The 15,712-nt window shown below is 56.7% G+C and overlaps 1 protein-coding gene across 10 annotated transcripts in view; it reads left to right on the top strand.

Annotated features, from left to right (window-relative positions):
• RNF123 (ring finger protein 123) overlaps positions 1-15,712 on the top strand; it is a 157,493-nt gene that overhangs the window by 84,703 nt on the left and 57,078 nt on the right. For all 10 annotated transcript variants that reach the window (XM_073352674.1, XM_073352675.1, XM_073352677.1 and 7 more), the window contains 8 exons: positions 755-932; positions 3,237-3,311; positions 4,031-4,118; positions 4,499-4,586; positions 4,796-4,880; positions 8,333-8,472; positions 8,665-8,853; positions 12,616-12,691. In XM_073352674.1, coding sequence (XP_073208775.1) covers positions 755-932; positions 3,237-3,311; positions 4,031-4,118; positions 4,499-4,586; positions 4,796-4,880; positions 8,333-8,472; positions 8,665-8,853; positions 12,616-12,691 — 919 coding nt within the window. The remainder of the gene's footprint in view (positions 1-754; positions 933-3,236; positions 3,312-4,030; positions 4,119-4,498; positions 4,587-4,795; positions 4,881-8,332; positions 8,473-8,664; positions 8,854-12,615; positions 12,692-15,712) is intronic.

Raw genomic sequence — 15,712 nt, 5'->3', positions numbered from 1 at the left:
ACATTTTTCAGAGTTAGGATGGTAAAGGACCAGTGGTGGCTCCTGGAGGCCCTAGAGATTGTGAGGGTGACGGCTCGCTGCTTTTGGGCAGCTCATCTCCCAGCTAGCATTTGTTGTTTGGCAGCTTTTTTTTAATGGACAAAACAGCTCCTCGCCTCATTATTTTCTTTACCATTGGGCCTAATTCTCAACACCGGTTTTGGGTTACTAATTTATGGTCCCATTCCTCTTTTGTTTGCCAGGCATGATCCTAACCCAGTCCTTGAGTTATACCAGTAGGCCTTTTTGCTTGACCAAACCCAGTCCTTTTGTGTCCCCTTTGGACCTTTTCCCATTAACATTTATTATTATAGTTATTGTGTAGGCAGCTGTTGATCCACTGCGTCAAGGTGTATGCATAAAAGGTCTAGTCAGGTGCCTCCTGAATCCGCTTATGGCTGACCAGACCAATCTGAGGGCGCTCCAGCTTGCTAGAAGTTTCACAGATCCATCCAGGTGTTGTCTGAGTTGGAGTCCAAGATGACAGCACTCTGCTTTCTTCTTCGACGCTTAGCTTCCATCCTCTGTTCAAAGCCGCTTCAGGTTGAGCTGCCCCTGGCTAGCCGCATGGCATGGTCCTGGGGCTCTCCACTGAGTTCTCAGCCTCTTATCCTTCGTGCCGACAGCAACGATCACTTTGGTATGTTGCCTAGATCCTTTTCTGGCATGCCTGGGGTGGAAGCTGACTCTTTCATGGCTGTGTTCTCCCTGGCAGGAGAAGATGCAGGACATATACTGGCTGCTGCGAGTGTGCATCCGCACCATTGAGCACGGGGACAGGACGGGCTCACTCTTCGCCTTCATGCCGGAGTTCTACCTCAGTGTGGCCATGAACAGCTACAGCGCGCTGAAGAACTACTTCAGCCCTGTCCATAGCATGGAGGAGCTCCCTGGTGAGGAGGGGACTCGTGCTGTCGTCACTGCTGACTTATGCTGGGCTGAGATTGGTGCTGGGCAGGACAAAGCTGTGCCCTGGCTGTGAGCTCCCAGGAGACATCGGGGCTGCTTCCCCTGCCGTGTGCTCATCTCTGCACTGAGTGCTGGCCATTTCCTCGGGGAGGGAGGACAGCTTATTGAGTTAGACGGAGGTTTCAAAGGGGCCCTTTGGGATTTCCTGGGCTTGGTCACCTGCTAGCTCTCAGCCTGCGGCATGTGAGGACCTGCAGGCAGCCAGGAGCCCAGGCAGTCTTTGGCCATTGTGTTGCCTTTATTGTATGCTGCCCCTGCTCCTGCAGTGTGGTGTGGAGTTCGACCTGTGGGTGTCTAGCTTGCCACAGTGGTGGCTGGTGGGGGGCTGGAGACTTTGGCAGATGACTTTTGGTACAGTAGGGTAATGGAAGTGGCTGGATTTGGAGCACAGAAGGGATGTCTGTCCTCTTCACTCCCTGCCAAGGTGGGGGTGACAAGCATGAGCTGGGGTGTTTCTGTTAAAACTATCAGCAGTGAAATGGCGAACAGCAAAGCTGTCGTCACTGGGTTTCAGAGCCAACACCTAAGGTGTGGAATAAGCAGTTCCTGTTCCCTTCCCAGCCACCAGGCCTTTGCTATCTAAGCCATCTTCTGCTCCAGTGGAGCTGAGAGTCTGTGGCAGATTCTGCATCTGGAGTCGCTATGTAGCTGGGGCCCTGCGTGATTTGTGACTCCTTCCTGCCCTGATCCCCTTCAGGTTTAGGTCCTTCCCCAGTTCTATCATCCCCTTTGCTTCTGTGGGGTTAGCCCCATGCCGAGCTGGCTGGCGGATTGGGAAAGTGCTAGCAGTCAGGGTGTGGGGAGCAGATCTGAAGGCCCAATGCAAGCCAAGACCCTGGCAGTCACTGAGAGATGGGTCAGCTCCCCGATCAGGGTGTTCCGACCCTCTGTGTCCCTGCCCTGTGTGGTCCTCTGCAGTGTCTGGCTTTCCTTGCTGGGCTACTCCTGGCTCTTTGCGTAGCCAATGGCAATGCTAGTCTCCCTGCTGAGTCCCTTGGGTCTGAGAGCCAGGCTGGCCATGCTCGCTCCAGTGCCCGACTTGCTCTGTGCTCCTGTGTCAGGGAGGAGGCCGTTTGGTGTGGTGTTCATAGAATCATAGACTATCAGGGTTGGAAGGGACCTCAGGAGGTCATCTAGTCCAACCCCCTGCTCAAAGCAGGACCAAGCCCCAATTTTTGCCCCAGATCCCTAAATGGCCCCCTCAAGGATTGAACTCACAACCCTGGGTTTAGCAGGCCAATGCTCAAACCACTGAGCTGTCCCTCCCCTTGTTCTGATGGGTTTGAGTGAAAATCCGCTTGCTCTTTGAGGTGGGAGGGAGGGTGGGTGGGCAGGTGGGTGATACACTGCTTCTCTCCCGGCGAGAGGCATCATGGGGCCGGTGTGGGCATCCCCCCCAGGACATGGGGTGTGCCGACTTGGGGAGTAAGAAGGTCTGAGGCCTGGGTTCTGTCAGAGTGTGCAGCGCCAGACCCAGCTGGCCCGCAGCTACCAAAGTGCTAATCCAGAACGGCCGTGTGTGTGCAGGTGATTGAAGAGACTCGCAGACCTGCTGGCTCCTCTTGTCCAGCCGTGCCTGGCGTGCCATGGAGCCAGAGCCCTGCTCCTGAAGGGTTCAAACCCTGAGGCAGAGAATAGCAGTGTCCAGTGTCCCCAGTGAGGGTCCACCCTGGCAATGTTTTCTTGCAGCGTATGGCACGTGTTACATTGCTCCTAACATGGGCTGAGCCCGCTGCAGGAGCCATACCCTTTGTATTCCCAGCTTGAAGGGGCAGTTGGGCTTAGGTGTGCTATCCTGAGCATCCAGAGCTGCAGTCCTGTCCTTCCCTGCTGTGCTGGGGCTTCCCTATGTCCAGCACCCCTCGTCCCCATACACGCAGCTAAGACTTGGAGCCGTTGGTTATTTTCATGGCTGGCCTTTTGTGGGATTCTCCAGGCACCTGGCAGCTGCTACGTCCAGGGAGGCTGACTCAAAACACCCCCCTCAGAGCAATGATGTCAGGCTCTCTGCATCTCGGGCAGAGATGCCCTGTCAGTTACTGTTCCCATGGTTATTGTTGCACCACATGGATGAGACCTAGTTATATTACATAGGAACAAACTCTGCCGCCCAGCTTCACAGCAGGGGTGGTTCCCGCGACCGCCTGAGGGTGTGGGACTGTGCCCAGAGCCCCTGTAACTACTGATGGACTGACACCTCTCCACCTGCTCAATCTCTTTCCTTGCAGGCTATGAAGAGACTCTGACGCATCTTGCTGCCATCCTGGCCAAGCACTTTGCTGACTCCAGGATCGTTGGCACTGGTGAGGCTGCTCTCTTGGGGTAACTGGTGACTGTTCTGCCTGTTGGGGTTGAGGGCACAGGCAGTGACCAGCCCCCATCTTGCTGCCAGACCCTGCCTGTGGCAGCAAGGGGCTGCTGGAGAGCAGCAAAGGGACCAGGCTGTGTCAGGGCTGCTGGGCACCCTGCGGTGGCTTTCCTAGCAATTGCTAAGGTAATTGCATTAGTGGGGGAAGAGGAAGGAGGGCAGAGTGTCCTAGCTACTGGCATGGGGTGGGTTCTCCTGGGCATGCTCATCTGTTGATGGCAAACCCATAGCAGCTGCCTGGAGGGCTCAGTGCCATCCCTGCAGTCTTGGCTGGGCGCAGACAGGCTGTTTCTCAGAGGCCATGCATTTCCCAGCTGCGTGGGGTAGGGGAATCCATGACCTCCCCATTGTGCAGGTGATGGGCAGAGATGAGCAGGGACTAGGCAGTTACCCTGTGACTGGAGAAGGCCTGAGGAGGCTCCAAGCCTGGCCCCTGGCCTGGCAGGACCTGGGAGGTCACAGGGCGGAGTGAGCTGGCAGGAGGGGACCCGTTGCCTGTGTGTTTAATAAGGCCCTAGCCAGCCCCTGGATTGTACCATTTAAAATGCCACTTGTCCCTCCTGCTGGGGACCAGTCCCTTCCCTGGCTCCCTGCACAGCTCAGCCACAGGCCTGGCCCTGCTGTGTCAGCCTAGCCCCTCTCGTCTGCCCCCAGACATCCGGGACTCGCTGATGCAGGCGCTGGCCAGCTATGTCTGCTACCCACACTCGCTGCGGGCCGTGGAGAGGATCCCGGAGGAGCAGTAAGTCCCGATCTGCACCCTGAACTGCCGTGGGGAGCTGGGGCAAAGGAGCTGGGAGTGGAAGAGTGGGTGTCAGGACAATGTGGGGGAGGGCTGCATGGCTGAGAGGTCCCTAGGCTGGAGCAGGCTGGGCCAAGGGCAGTAGCAGTGATTATGGCTGCTGGGGTAGATCAGCTGCAGACTAGCTCGGGAAGGGAAGAAATAGCTTAACTTTAACCCCTCCCCCAGGTGCTGGCCCCACCCCTCCCCTGGGTGTGCCGCTGGTGCTGGCCCTGCAGACATTGGTGCCATTCTACTTCCCCTGCCCTCTAGGAGCCCCGAAAGTGCCACCCTGCCCTCCTTATGTTCCTGGCTGTCAATCTGTCCCTTCTGTCTGGCAGGCGAATATCCATGATGAGGAACCTGCTGGCTCCCTACGAGCAGCGGCCTTGGGCGCAGACCAACTGGATCCTCGTTCGGCTGTGGCGGGTAAGGTCCCACTGCCTGTTGCTGCCAGCTGCCTGGGCCCATGCCTCTGGGGCCATCACTCAGCTGCAGGCGAGAGGTCTCAGCCCTCTCCCTGGCAGGCTGGGCAGCACCTGCAATGTCCCCTTCAGCCTGCCTGGCGCAGCTCGGCGCTCTGCCGTGGAGGCCTAGGGAGCCCTGTCCTAACCCTGCCGTTATCTCCCTCCCCGCAGGGCTGTGGGTTTGGATACAGGTACACGCGGCTCCCGCACCTACTGAAAACCAAGCCCGAGGATGCCAATCTCCCCAGCCTGCAGAGTGAGTGGGGTGGGGGCAGGGTCTGGTGCCGGGGCGCTCATGGCACTGAGGGGAGCAGTGTCTGGTGCTGGGGCACTCACGACATTTTCAGGGGAGGCAAGGGTATGGCGCTGGGATGCTCGCAGCTGTGGAGTGGGAAGGGTGGGGTCTGGCGCGAGGCGCTTGCGGCATTGATGGAGGGAAGGGTGGGGACTGGTAGGGTCTGGTGCTGGGGCACTCGCAGCATTGAGGGCGGTATGGGGGGGCGGCGCTTGGTGCTGGGGCGCTTGCGGCATTGAGAGTGGTATGGGTCACGGGGTCTGGCACCGGGATCTAGCAGGGCCCTGTTGTTGGGGAACCAGGGATGTGTCCAGCAGGCCCAGCCGGTGGTGCTGGGAACAGCCCCAGCAGTGTGCAAACGCCGAGCCAGGGGCTCTTCAGCAGGTGATGGAGGAGGCGTGAGCAGAGGCTTCTTGGAGCGCTAGGGAGCATACAATGGCCGCAGCTTGAGGGGGGCCTGTTCTCTTCTCCATCCCCCACTGCCCTGGTGCCCTTGTACCATTGCACTTCTGTGCTGTCGTGGCCTGGGGATCAGGCCCGGCCTGGGGCCTTGCTTGCGGACAGCAGCGGGTGCCAGGGCAGCTGGCCGCAGCCGGCTTTGCTGCAGTAATGACTGGGGCCGTGTCCCCCTGGCTCCAGCCAGCCAGGTGTTGAAAGGGCCAGTCTTGGTCTGTTCGCTGGGGCAATAGGTGGTCTGGGGATCCAGCAAGTTCTGTGAGCAGGCCTTGCTGTTCCCAAGCACCCCATCTCCACACAAGCCCTGGGCAAACCAGCTGCACTAGCGGAAGTGGAGGCCACAGAACAGCAAACGAATCCAAATATCGCACGGCCACCCAGGCACCTGGCATGCCCACACTGGGTGCTGGTTAATAGAGGAGTGATGGTGGTATCCTCCTTTCTGTGACCTCCCTTTTGTCTATCCCCTTTGCTCATCAGCCCCTGGAGCACTGCTCCCTACGTGGAGCTGTGTGAGGGACACTGGGCCTTGGGGGCAAGGGTGCATGTGTGTGTGTGCGTGCGTGCACAAGCCGCAGGGTCTTGGGGTGTGTGTATGCACGTGCAGCTGGGCTCTGGGTGGGGAGTGTGTGTGCGTACAAGCTGCTGGGCCTCGCTCTCCTCCAGTGGAGAGCTCTGGTGATGCCAGGTCAGCGGCCGGTGCACAGCTCTGGGTGTGGGCGTAGGGCCCTGCAGTTATAGGTGCTGCACTGTGCACCCAGGCTGCACTGCACTTTGCCCCTCTGTAATGCTGCTGTCTTGTCTCTCTCTCTCGGGGGCCCAGGAGAGCTGTCTGTTGCTAGCCTCCAGCGTAAGTTTGCTGTTTGCTCGGCCCTGTCTTGTGTGGTGGTGCAGTAGCTCTTCGTCCCCTGGTGCTTCCCCTCCTGGTGTGCCCCTGGCCTGCCCCCGACCCTCTCCAGTCCTGGTGGGAGCCCTGGCAGGGGAGGGGCTCCTCGGCCTGCATCTCGGCTCTGTGCCAGGGAGATGGGGCAGCTCATGGCAGTGCCCTGAACCCCTGCTGCAGCTGTGCAGAGCAGGGCCACTCACCTAGGGCTGCCATTACCATGGTGGTGGCTTCCTGGCTCACTGAGCAGGGTGGCTGCCTCCTGCCTGAGAGAGGGGTGTGTGTGTGGCGGGGGAGGGAGTTGCTGCGACGGGGGGGTGGACAGAGCTGGCAGATCCAGGGTATGAGCCGCGCCAGCCTCTGCCTTGGCCTGCGGGCTAGAGAGCGCCATGGTAACATTCCAGTGTCCCATGCTGGCAACTGTGTGGCATGCTTGCCGCACCCCCAGGGGCAGCGGTGGTGTGGCTCTGCTCCTGGGTGCCCCTGCATCTGATTGGGAAAGCTCTGAGCGGGCAGAAGGATGGGCCTGGCTCCTGGCACTGCTGGTCTGTGCAGCCCCTGAACCAATAATGAAAGCTGCCCTAATTGCAAGGGAACATGTTCCACAGAGGTGCCCTTGGGCCCTCCCCCTGCCTGAGCGGGGCAGGGGGACAAGGGGCTGATTCCAATGCAGTGCCCATTGCGCGGGCTGTGTCTGAGGGGCGGCTTGAGGGAAGTGCTACTCCCCTGCCCCGGAGAACCAGGTCCCACTGCCAGAGGCACCCCCCAAGCAGCTTGAGCCTCCTGCTGCGTTGGAAGTGCATGCAGGCTGTCCACAAAGGCACAGCCCCTGCTCCCTTCTGGCCTGGCAGCCCCGGGAACCAGGCCCACGTCCCTTAGACCCGGGCATTTTGGCCCTTGCTATAGGCAGGAGGGAGCGTTCAGAGGAGCAGTATGCTGCTGGGCCAGGCACCCCTCCGTCCCTCAGGAGGGCAGGGCAAAGTGCCCTGGTCTGTAGCATGCGGGTTCCCTGCTGCAACGGGAAGCTGCAGGCCCTGCTGCTCATTGTCTGGGCCAGTCCCATGGCCGCTGTTGGTGCCAGTCAGTTCCTCCTGGTAGCGGGGCTCTGGCTGCTGAGACCGGGGTGGCTCCGCTTAGCAGGACACGCGGGGGCACTGCGCTGCAGCTGTAGGGAGCTGCTGCTGTCTGCTTTCCCCACTGGGGCTCTGCCCCACAGACAAGAACATGGCAGCTCCCCTGCTGTGGCAGGCATGGCTCAGTGCTGGGACCTGCAGCTGTGGCAGTGACTAGGGGATGCGGTGCAGTGTCTATCCTGGCCCAGTGTCCCATCCCCTCCTTTTCCCTCCCCTGCTGGGCAATGCTCAGGCCCGAGCCCCGTCTGTGCCAGGGAGGGACACTGTTAAAGGCCCCTGGCTGGCTGAGCCGCATTGGGCCCCAGTGTGTTTGTGCCGGGGGTTGCCAACGCCAAGAGGGCTGAGCTGGGGAGCAATGGTGGGAGTGCTGAGAAATGACCTGCCTGGGCTCCGGGAGCGCAGCCCTGGGGAAGGGCTCTGCCCCATCTCAGGGAGGGAGCACCTTCCTCACTGGCCTTCAGAGCACAGCCGGGCAGGCCAGGGCCCACATGAGGGGGCGGGTGTGTAGGCATGGGGCAATGACTGTGATGCTGGCATCAGGAGAGATTACTACTGAACTGGTCTGGGGCTTTCTGAAGCTGAGCACTAGAGGCTTGGTTAGCTCAGGGCTGCTGTTCCCCTGGAAGGGAGGAAGGGAGGGAGAGCTACAACTGTGCACAGCTGTAGCCCAGCTTATGCAGGGCAGTGCTGGCAGCCCACGGGCAAGCTCTGTGCTCAGAATAGTGTGTGGACCTAGCCTTGCAGGGCACCTGCCATCTCTACTCACTGTCCAGAAGCCGGGCACAAGGGGCTATCTGCTTCATGCTCAGTCTCCCTCCTGGCCTTAAAGTGCTGCATAGCACCAGGCCTGTGCCTTCCCCAGCTGCCTGCCTCCCTTAGCTGGGCATCCCAGGCTGCCCACTGCCGGGTCTGCCCTTGACTCTGCTGCCCTTTGGTCCTAGAGCCGTGCCCTTCCACCTTGCTGCAGCAGCATATGGCCAATCTGCTGCGCAGTGACTGTGACATGGCACCCAGCTTCCTCAACAGCGTTCTCAACCAGCTCAACTGGGCCTTCTCGGAGTTCATTGGCATGATCCAGGAGGTGAGTGCTGGGGCTTGGCTGGACGGCACCTAGCGGGGAGCCCAGCAGGCTATGCAGGGGTGGGCTCTGGGAGCCAGGCCAGGGCGGCCTGGTTGCAGAGTCAAGCAGCACAGCCCTGATGGGTGCATGAGCGGGTGGAGGCCTCTGTTCCTTGCAAGGCCCTGTACTGAGCTGTGCCCTGTGCCCGGGCAGATCCAGCAGGCGGCAGAGCGCCTGGAGAGGAACTTTGTGGACAGCCGCCAGCTGAAGGTGTGCGCGACCTGCTTTGACCTGTCAGTAAGCCTGCTCAGAGTGCTGGAAATGACTGTCACGCTGGCCCCTGAGATTTTCCTCGACTGGAGTCGCCCCTCCTCGGAGCTGCTGCTCAGGAGACTTGCCCAGGTACATCCCCATGCTGGGAGCTGGTGGAGCAGGCGAGAGCACCCTCTGCTGAGGGCAGGATGGCACGAATATAGAGCCCCCTTCCTGGATGTCCCTATTAAAGCTACCAACCCAGGGGATCCAGCATCAGTGTCTCAGGCTGACGCATCTGCGAGCAGCTATTGTGGGAGAAATCTGGCCGACTCTTGGTGCTGCCAAGCGCTCCTTTGTGGTTAAGCTTTTCCAGCAGGCACCTCATCAGCCCCCACCCCACAGAAACCCGTCCCAGGCAGAACTCCCTGCAGCCCCATGAGGGGGAAGAGATGCATGTTCCAGACTGCACACTAAGGACCTCCCCATGCCAGTGGCTTTCACATGGCAGGTGCTCAGATCCTGCGGAGATGGCAGTTGTACAAAGCCCTGAGAGAGAAGAGATGCAATCATCTGTTTGTCGTGAACTCAAGGGAAGCAGGGGAGGGGAGAGCTAGCCTTACTTGGAACCTGAAATAGTTAGGGTGGGTATTCCAGACCTCGGCACCCACTCTTGCTGTGCCAGTGCCCTTCAATCCTAATCAACAGCCCTCTGCTGTTACAGTCTCTAGCTTCCACCCCTTCTCAGCTCTGCCAGTGCTCCTGGCAACTGACCTGCAGCCCCCAGCTGTTGCTATCCTGGGATTTCCCCCTCTCCAGCTCTGTCCTTGCTCCTTAATCCTGACCCACTGCTATTCCCACCTTGGCACCTCTGTTGCCAACCACAGCACTGTGGCTAAAGCTAGTAAAGCTAAAATCAGTTTAGCAACTACCTATCTGCAGTCCATATCTGCACGCAGCCTTGAACTGACATAATGCTTGGTTTTACGAGTCCCCTTTGGTGTGACGAGCAGCTGCACTAACAGCTTATTGAAATGAGAAGTAAGAGGTGATTGACCCCAGGTCGAGTCCCTCCATAGGGAGAATGTGGCTGCGAGCAGAGGCCTTTGACATCCAGCAGCCAAAGACAGAGCACGAGCCAGGACAGGAAGCTGAATTGGGCAAAGATCAAATGAAGCATGACCCCAGTTGTCCAAGTGAGGCCCTAGCCCCTCAGAGCAATGTGCCTGGGCCGGAGGGATTCTCTGTCCTGGGAGTCTGTAAATCGAGACTGGACGTCTCTTTCCCAGAGCTCTGCTCTGGCCAGCCACCAATCATTGGCTGGAATTGCGAGGTGGTGATCCCTCGCCTGTGCTAGGTCCTAAGGCTCCCTTCTGTGGCTCCACTCGGAGAGGTTGGTTTGGACCTTGTCGTCTGGCCAGGGCTCCAGGCAGGGGATACTGTGCCAGGAGTGACTTGGCACAAGCCTCCTGGAGCCCACCTTGGCCAGCTGAGCTGGCAGCACAGCTCTGAGCCCAGCCACCCACCAGAGCGCAGTGGCATGCCCCTTGCTTCCTGCATGCTTAGGGCTATAATGGGGGGCTACAGGAGGAGTGCTGTACAGGAGAGGGGAGCACCACCAGCAGCTTTCCCCAGGCTGCTGTGGTGCCATGCCTGTGTCCCAGGATAGACCACAACAAGGGGGTATGCTGGCAGGGTCAGCTGATGTGTAGCCAGGGTGGGGCCTCGCTGCCTTGAGAGAGGACACGGCCAGTGAAGGGGGTTATACAGATGCAGGTAGGGCAGAGTGAGGTCTGGGGTGTGCGGGGAAGGGGGAGAGCGAGAGTGGGCCAGTCTGCTCTCATGGCTCGCCCTGCTGCGGACAGGGAGCACTGGGTGCCCATGTGGTGCTGGTACCAGATGTGCCCTGCGCTATGGGGGTCCTGCTGGAGCTGGCCCTACTTGACTGCACCAGGGATTTGCCTTCAGCTGAAAGAAGAGTAGCCATGATGGTGGCAGAGCAAGCGTGCCAAGTGAGCTGAGGTGGGCTCTGTGCTGGAAAGGGCACGCCCAGAGCCTCAGCTGTCCCAGTGTGGGGTTCACCCTGGAGCCTAACAACATTCAGTTTCACTGCCAGGCGGGGCAGAAGCCTGCTGCTCGTCTGGGTGGAGCTTTGTTGTACACTAACTCCTCACTTAACATTGTAGTTATGTTCCTGAAAAATGATACTTTAAGTGAATCCAATTTCCCCTTAAGAATTAATGTAAATAGGCAGGGTTAGGTTCCAGGGAAATTTTTTTCACCAGACAAAAGACTATATTTTTTATATATATAATATATATACACATACACACTATTAAGTTTTAAAAAATTTAATACTGTACACAGCAATGATGATTGTGAAACTTGGTTGAGGTGGTGAAGTCAGAGGGTGGAAGAGGTTGGGATATTTCCCAAGGAATGCTTTACTGATAAATGATGAACTAGCATTTGGCTGAGCCCTCAAGGGTTAACACATTGTTAATGTAGCCTCACACTCTACAAGGCAGCAGCACGAATGGAGGGAGGGGAGACAGCATGGCAGACAGAGACACACTCCCTGCCTGAGCGAGAGAGAGATGCACATTGCCCCTTTAAGTACACTGACCCCACTCTAAGTACGCTGCCTTTTTAAGTAGATCAGGAAGTTGAGACAGCAGCTGTTCTGAGCTCTGTCGTGTCCCCTCCTGCTCTGTGGAGATGGCCTGATGGGGTAAAGGAGCGGGGGACACCCTAACTTTAGCACCCCTCTTCTCCCTGCCCTGCCCAGCAAGCAGGAGGCTCCAGGGAGCAGCTCCAAGGCAGAGCGGGAAGGGACAGCTGAACTGCCCAGCAATTGATAGCCTGCAGGGCGGCTACCCCCGCACAGGGAACTTAGAGGAGCTGATGTGGGGGCTCCCAGTCCACCCTGGTTCCAAGCTCCCACCAGCTAGCTCCAATGGGCTGCTCTTTCTGCAAGCAGTGGACAAAGTAGGCAGCTGCCAAACAACGTTATAAGGGAGCAATGCCCAACTTTAAACGAGCTTGTTCCCTAATTGATCAGCAACAAAACAATGTTGACTGGGATGACTTTAAGTGAGGAGTTACTGTATGTGATTGCCCAGCAGCCTCCTGGGCCTGAGCTGTTTCCTTGCTGTGTTTGGAGACCAGCAGTCCTAGTCCTGCTAGGTCCTGGGCTCAGCAGAGAGCTCCTTGGGCCATTGGCAGCTGTTAGCCAGCAAGCGCCTGCACCCAGCCCTGCTCATAGCTGGCTCTTGGTTGGCCCACTCTGATCAGTTCTGCCATTGGCCGTGATGTGGCCTGTGACTGTAGCTTCTCCTTGGTGAGAGCTTTCTCCATACTGACCGCAGCCTGGAACGCAGCCAGTGTGACTGCCCACATGTTCAGCCTCTTATCGCTGCAGGTTATGGCCCATTGCACACCAGGGGCTACCAGCACTGCATGCACTGCTGATGTGTGTGTAGCCTGCTGGGAGTCAGCATGCTCCCACAGAAGGAGTGTTGCAGTGCTGCTGCCATCTCACGCAGTGCAGCTGCGCTGTCCACTCCTAATGGAATGCTGGGAGCTGCAGTTCCCCCAGGCATTGCCCTGGTAGGGATGGGAGGGCTGCAGTCTGCTGTTGTCGTGCTCTGTGGTGTGGATCCTTAGCAATCCATGGGACGTGCTCAGCCAGATGCCTCTTGTCCAGCTGGTGGGAGGTTCAGGAGCAGCTAGAAGAAGAGGGGCAATCTCCTGGGAAGGCCCCGCATGGGGCAGGTGTGCTCTCTGAGGGCAATGAACCCACTTGGGGCTGGGGCTGATGGCTGGAAAGGGGCTGCTCCGTCCTGCTCAGGCAGGCGCCCTGTCTGAGAGATAGGAACAGTCTCTCCTGACATCTCTCCTGTCCCCGCACAGCTGTTGAACCAGGTGCTGAATCGCGTGACAGCCGAGCGGAACCTGTTCGACAGAGTGGTGAACCTCCGGCTGCCAGGTAAGTCACCTTTAGAATCATAGAATATCAGGGTTGGAAGGGACCTCAGGAGGTCATCCGGTCCAACCCCCTGCTCAAAGCAGGACCGATCCCCAACCAAATCATCCCAGCCAGGGCTTTGTCAAGCCTGACCTTAAAAACTTCTAGGGAAGGAGATTCCACCACCTCCCTAGGTAACGCATTCCAGTGTTTCACCACCCTCCTAGTGAAAAAGTTTTTCTTAATATCCAACCTAAATCTCCCCCACTGCAACTTGAGACAACTACTCCTTGTTCTGTCATCTGCTACCACTGAGAACAGTCTAGATCCATCCTCTTTGGAACACCCTTTCAGGTAGTTGAGAGCAGCTATCAAATCCCCCCTCATTCTTCTCTTCTGCAGACTAAATAATCCCAGTTCCCTCAGCCTCTCCTCATAAGTCATGTGCTCCAGTCCCCTAATCATTTTTGTTGCCCTCCGTTGGACGTTTTCCAATTTTTCCACATCCTTCATGTAGTGTGGGGCCCAAAACTGGACACAGTACTCCAGATGAGGCCTCACCAATGTCGAATAGAGGGGGACGATCACGTCCCTCGATCTGCTGGCAATGCCCCTTCTTAAACATCCCAAAATGCCATTGGCCTTCTTAGCAACAAGGGCACACTTCTGACTCATATCCAGCTTCTCATCCACTGTAATCCCAAGGTCTTTTTCTGCAGAACTGCTCCCTAGCCATTTGGTCCCTAGTCTGTAGCAGTGCATGGGATTCTTCCGTCCTAAGTGCAGGACTCTGCACTTGTCCTTCTTGAACCTCATCAGATTTCTTTTGGCCCAATCCTCCAATTTGTCTAGGTCCCTCTGTATCCTATCCCTACCCTCCAGCGTATCTACCACTCCTCCCAGTTTAGTGTCATCTGCAAACTTGCTGAGGGTGCAGTCCATGCCATCCTCCAGATCATTTATGAAGATATTGAACAAAACCGGCCCCAGGACCGACCCTTGGGGCACTCCACTTGATACCGGCTGCCAACTAGACATGAAGCCATTGATCACTACCCGTTGAGCCCGACAATCTAGCCAGCTTTCTATCCACCTTATAGTCCATTCATCCAGCCCATACTTCTTTAACTTGCTGGCAAGAATACTGTGGGAGACCATGTCAAAAGCTTTGCTAAAGTCAAGGAACAACACGTCCATCGCTTTCCCTTCATCCACAGAGCCCGTTATCTCGTCATAAAGGCAATTAGATTAGTCAGGCATGACTTGCCCTTGGTGAATCCATGCTGACTGTTCCTGATCACTTTCTTCTCCTCTAAGTGCTTCATAATTGATTCCTTGAGGACCTGCTCCATGATTTTTCCAGGGACTGAGGTGAGGCTGACTGGCCTGTAGTTCCCAGGATCCTCCTCCTTCCCTTTTTTAAAGATGGGCACTATATTAGCCTTTTTCCAGTCATCTGGGACCTCCCCCGATCGCCATGAGTTTTCAAAGATAATGGCCAATGGCTCTGCAATCACATCCGCCAACTCCTTTAGCACTCTCTGATGCAGCGCATCCGGCCCCATGGACTTGTGCTTGTCCAGCTTTTCTAAGTAGTCCCGAATCACTTCTTTCTCCACAGAGGACTGGTCACCTCCTCCCCATGCTGTGCTGCCCAGTGCAGTAGTCTGGGAGCTGACCTTGTTCGTGAAGACAGAGGCAAAAAAAGCATTGAGTACATTAGCTTTTTCCACATCCTCTGTCGGTAGGTTGCCTCCCTCATTCAGTAAGGGGCTCACACTTTCCTTGACTTTCTTCTTGTTGCTAACATACCTGAAGAAACCCTTCTTGTTACTCTTAACATCTCTTGCTAGCTGCAACTCCAGGTGTGATTTGGCCCTCCTGATTTCACTCCTGCATGCCCGAGCAATATTTTCATACTCTTCCCTGGTCATTTGTCCAATCTTCCACTTGTTGTAAGCTTCTTTTTTGTGTTTAAGATCAGCAAGGATTTCACTGTTAAGGCAAGCTGGTCGCCTGCCATATTCACTATTCTTTCTACGCATTGGGATGGTTTGTTCCTGTAACCTCAATAAGGATTCTTTAAAATATAGCCAGGTCTCCTGGACTCCTTTCCCCCTCATGTTATTCTCCCAGGGGATCCTGCCCATCTGTTCCCTGAGGGAGTCAAAGTCCGCTTTTCTGAAGTCCAGGGTCTGTATTCTGCTGCTCTCCTTTCTTCCTTGTGTCAGGATCCTGAACTCGACCATTTCATGGTCACTGCCTCCCAGGTTCCCATCCATTTTTGCTTCCCCTACTAATTCTTCCCAGTTTGTGAGCAGCATGTCAAGAAGAGCTCTGCCCCTAGTTGGTTCCTCCAGCACTTGCACCAGGAAATTGTCCCCTACCCTTTCCAAAAACTTCCTGGATTGTCTGTGCACCGCTGTATTGCTCTCCCAGCAGATATCAGGGTGATTTAAGTCTCCCATGAGAACCAGGGCCTGCAATCTAGTAACTTGCGTTAGTTGCCAGAAGAAAGCCTCGTCCACCTCACCCCCCTGATCCGGTGGTCTATAGCAGACTCCCACCACGACATCACCCTTGTTGCTCACACTTCTAAACTTAATCCAGAGACACTCGGGTTTTTTTGCAGTTTCATACCGGAGAGTCATACTGCTCTCTTACATACAATGCAACTCCCCTACCTTTTCTGCCCTGCCTGTCCTTCCTGAACAGTTTATATCCATCCACGACAGTAGTCCAGTCATGTGAGTTATCCCACCAAGTCTCCGTTATTCCAATCACATCATAATTCCTTGACTGTGCCAGGACTTCGAGTTCTCCCTGCTTGTTTCCCAGGCTTCTTGCATTTCTGTATAGGCACTTGAGATAACTCGCTGATCGTCCCGCTTTCTCAATATGAGGCAGGAGCCCTCCCCTCTTGGGCTCTCCTGCTCTTGCTTCCTCCTGGTATCCCACTTACCTCAGGGCTTTGGTCTCCTTCCTCCAGTGAATCTAGTTTAAAGCGCTCCTCACTAGGTTAGCCAGCCTGCTTGCGAAGAT

This window comes from Lepidochelys kempii, chromosome 7, assembly GCF_965140265.1.
Source record: "Lepidochelys kempii isolate rLepKem1 chromosome 7, rLepKem1.hap2, whole genome shotgun sequence".
Lineage (NCBI taxonomy): Eukaryota > Metazoa > Chordata > Testudines > Cheloniidae > Lepidochelys > Lepidochelys kempii.
This window is presented reverse-complemented; position numbering and strand designations above follow the sequence as displayed.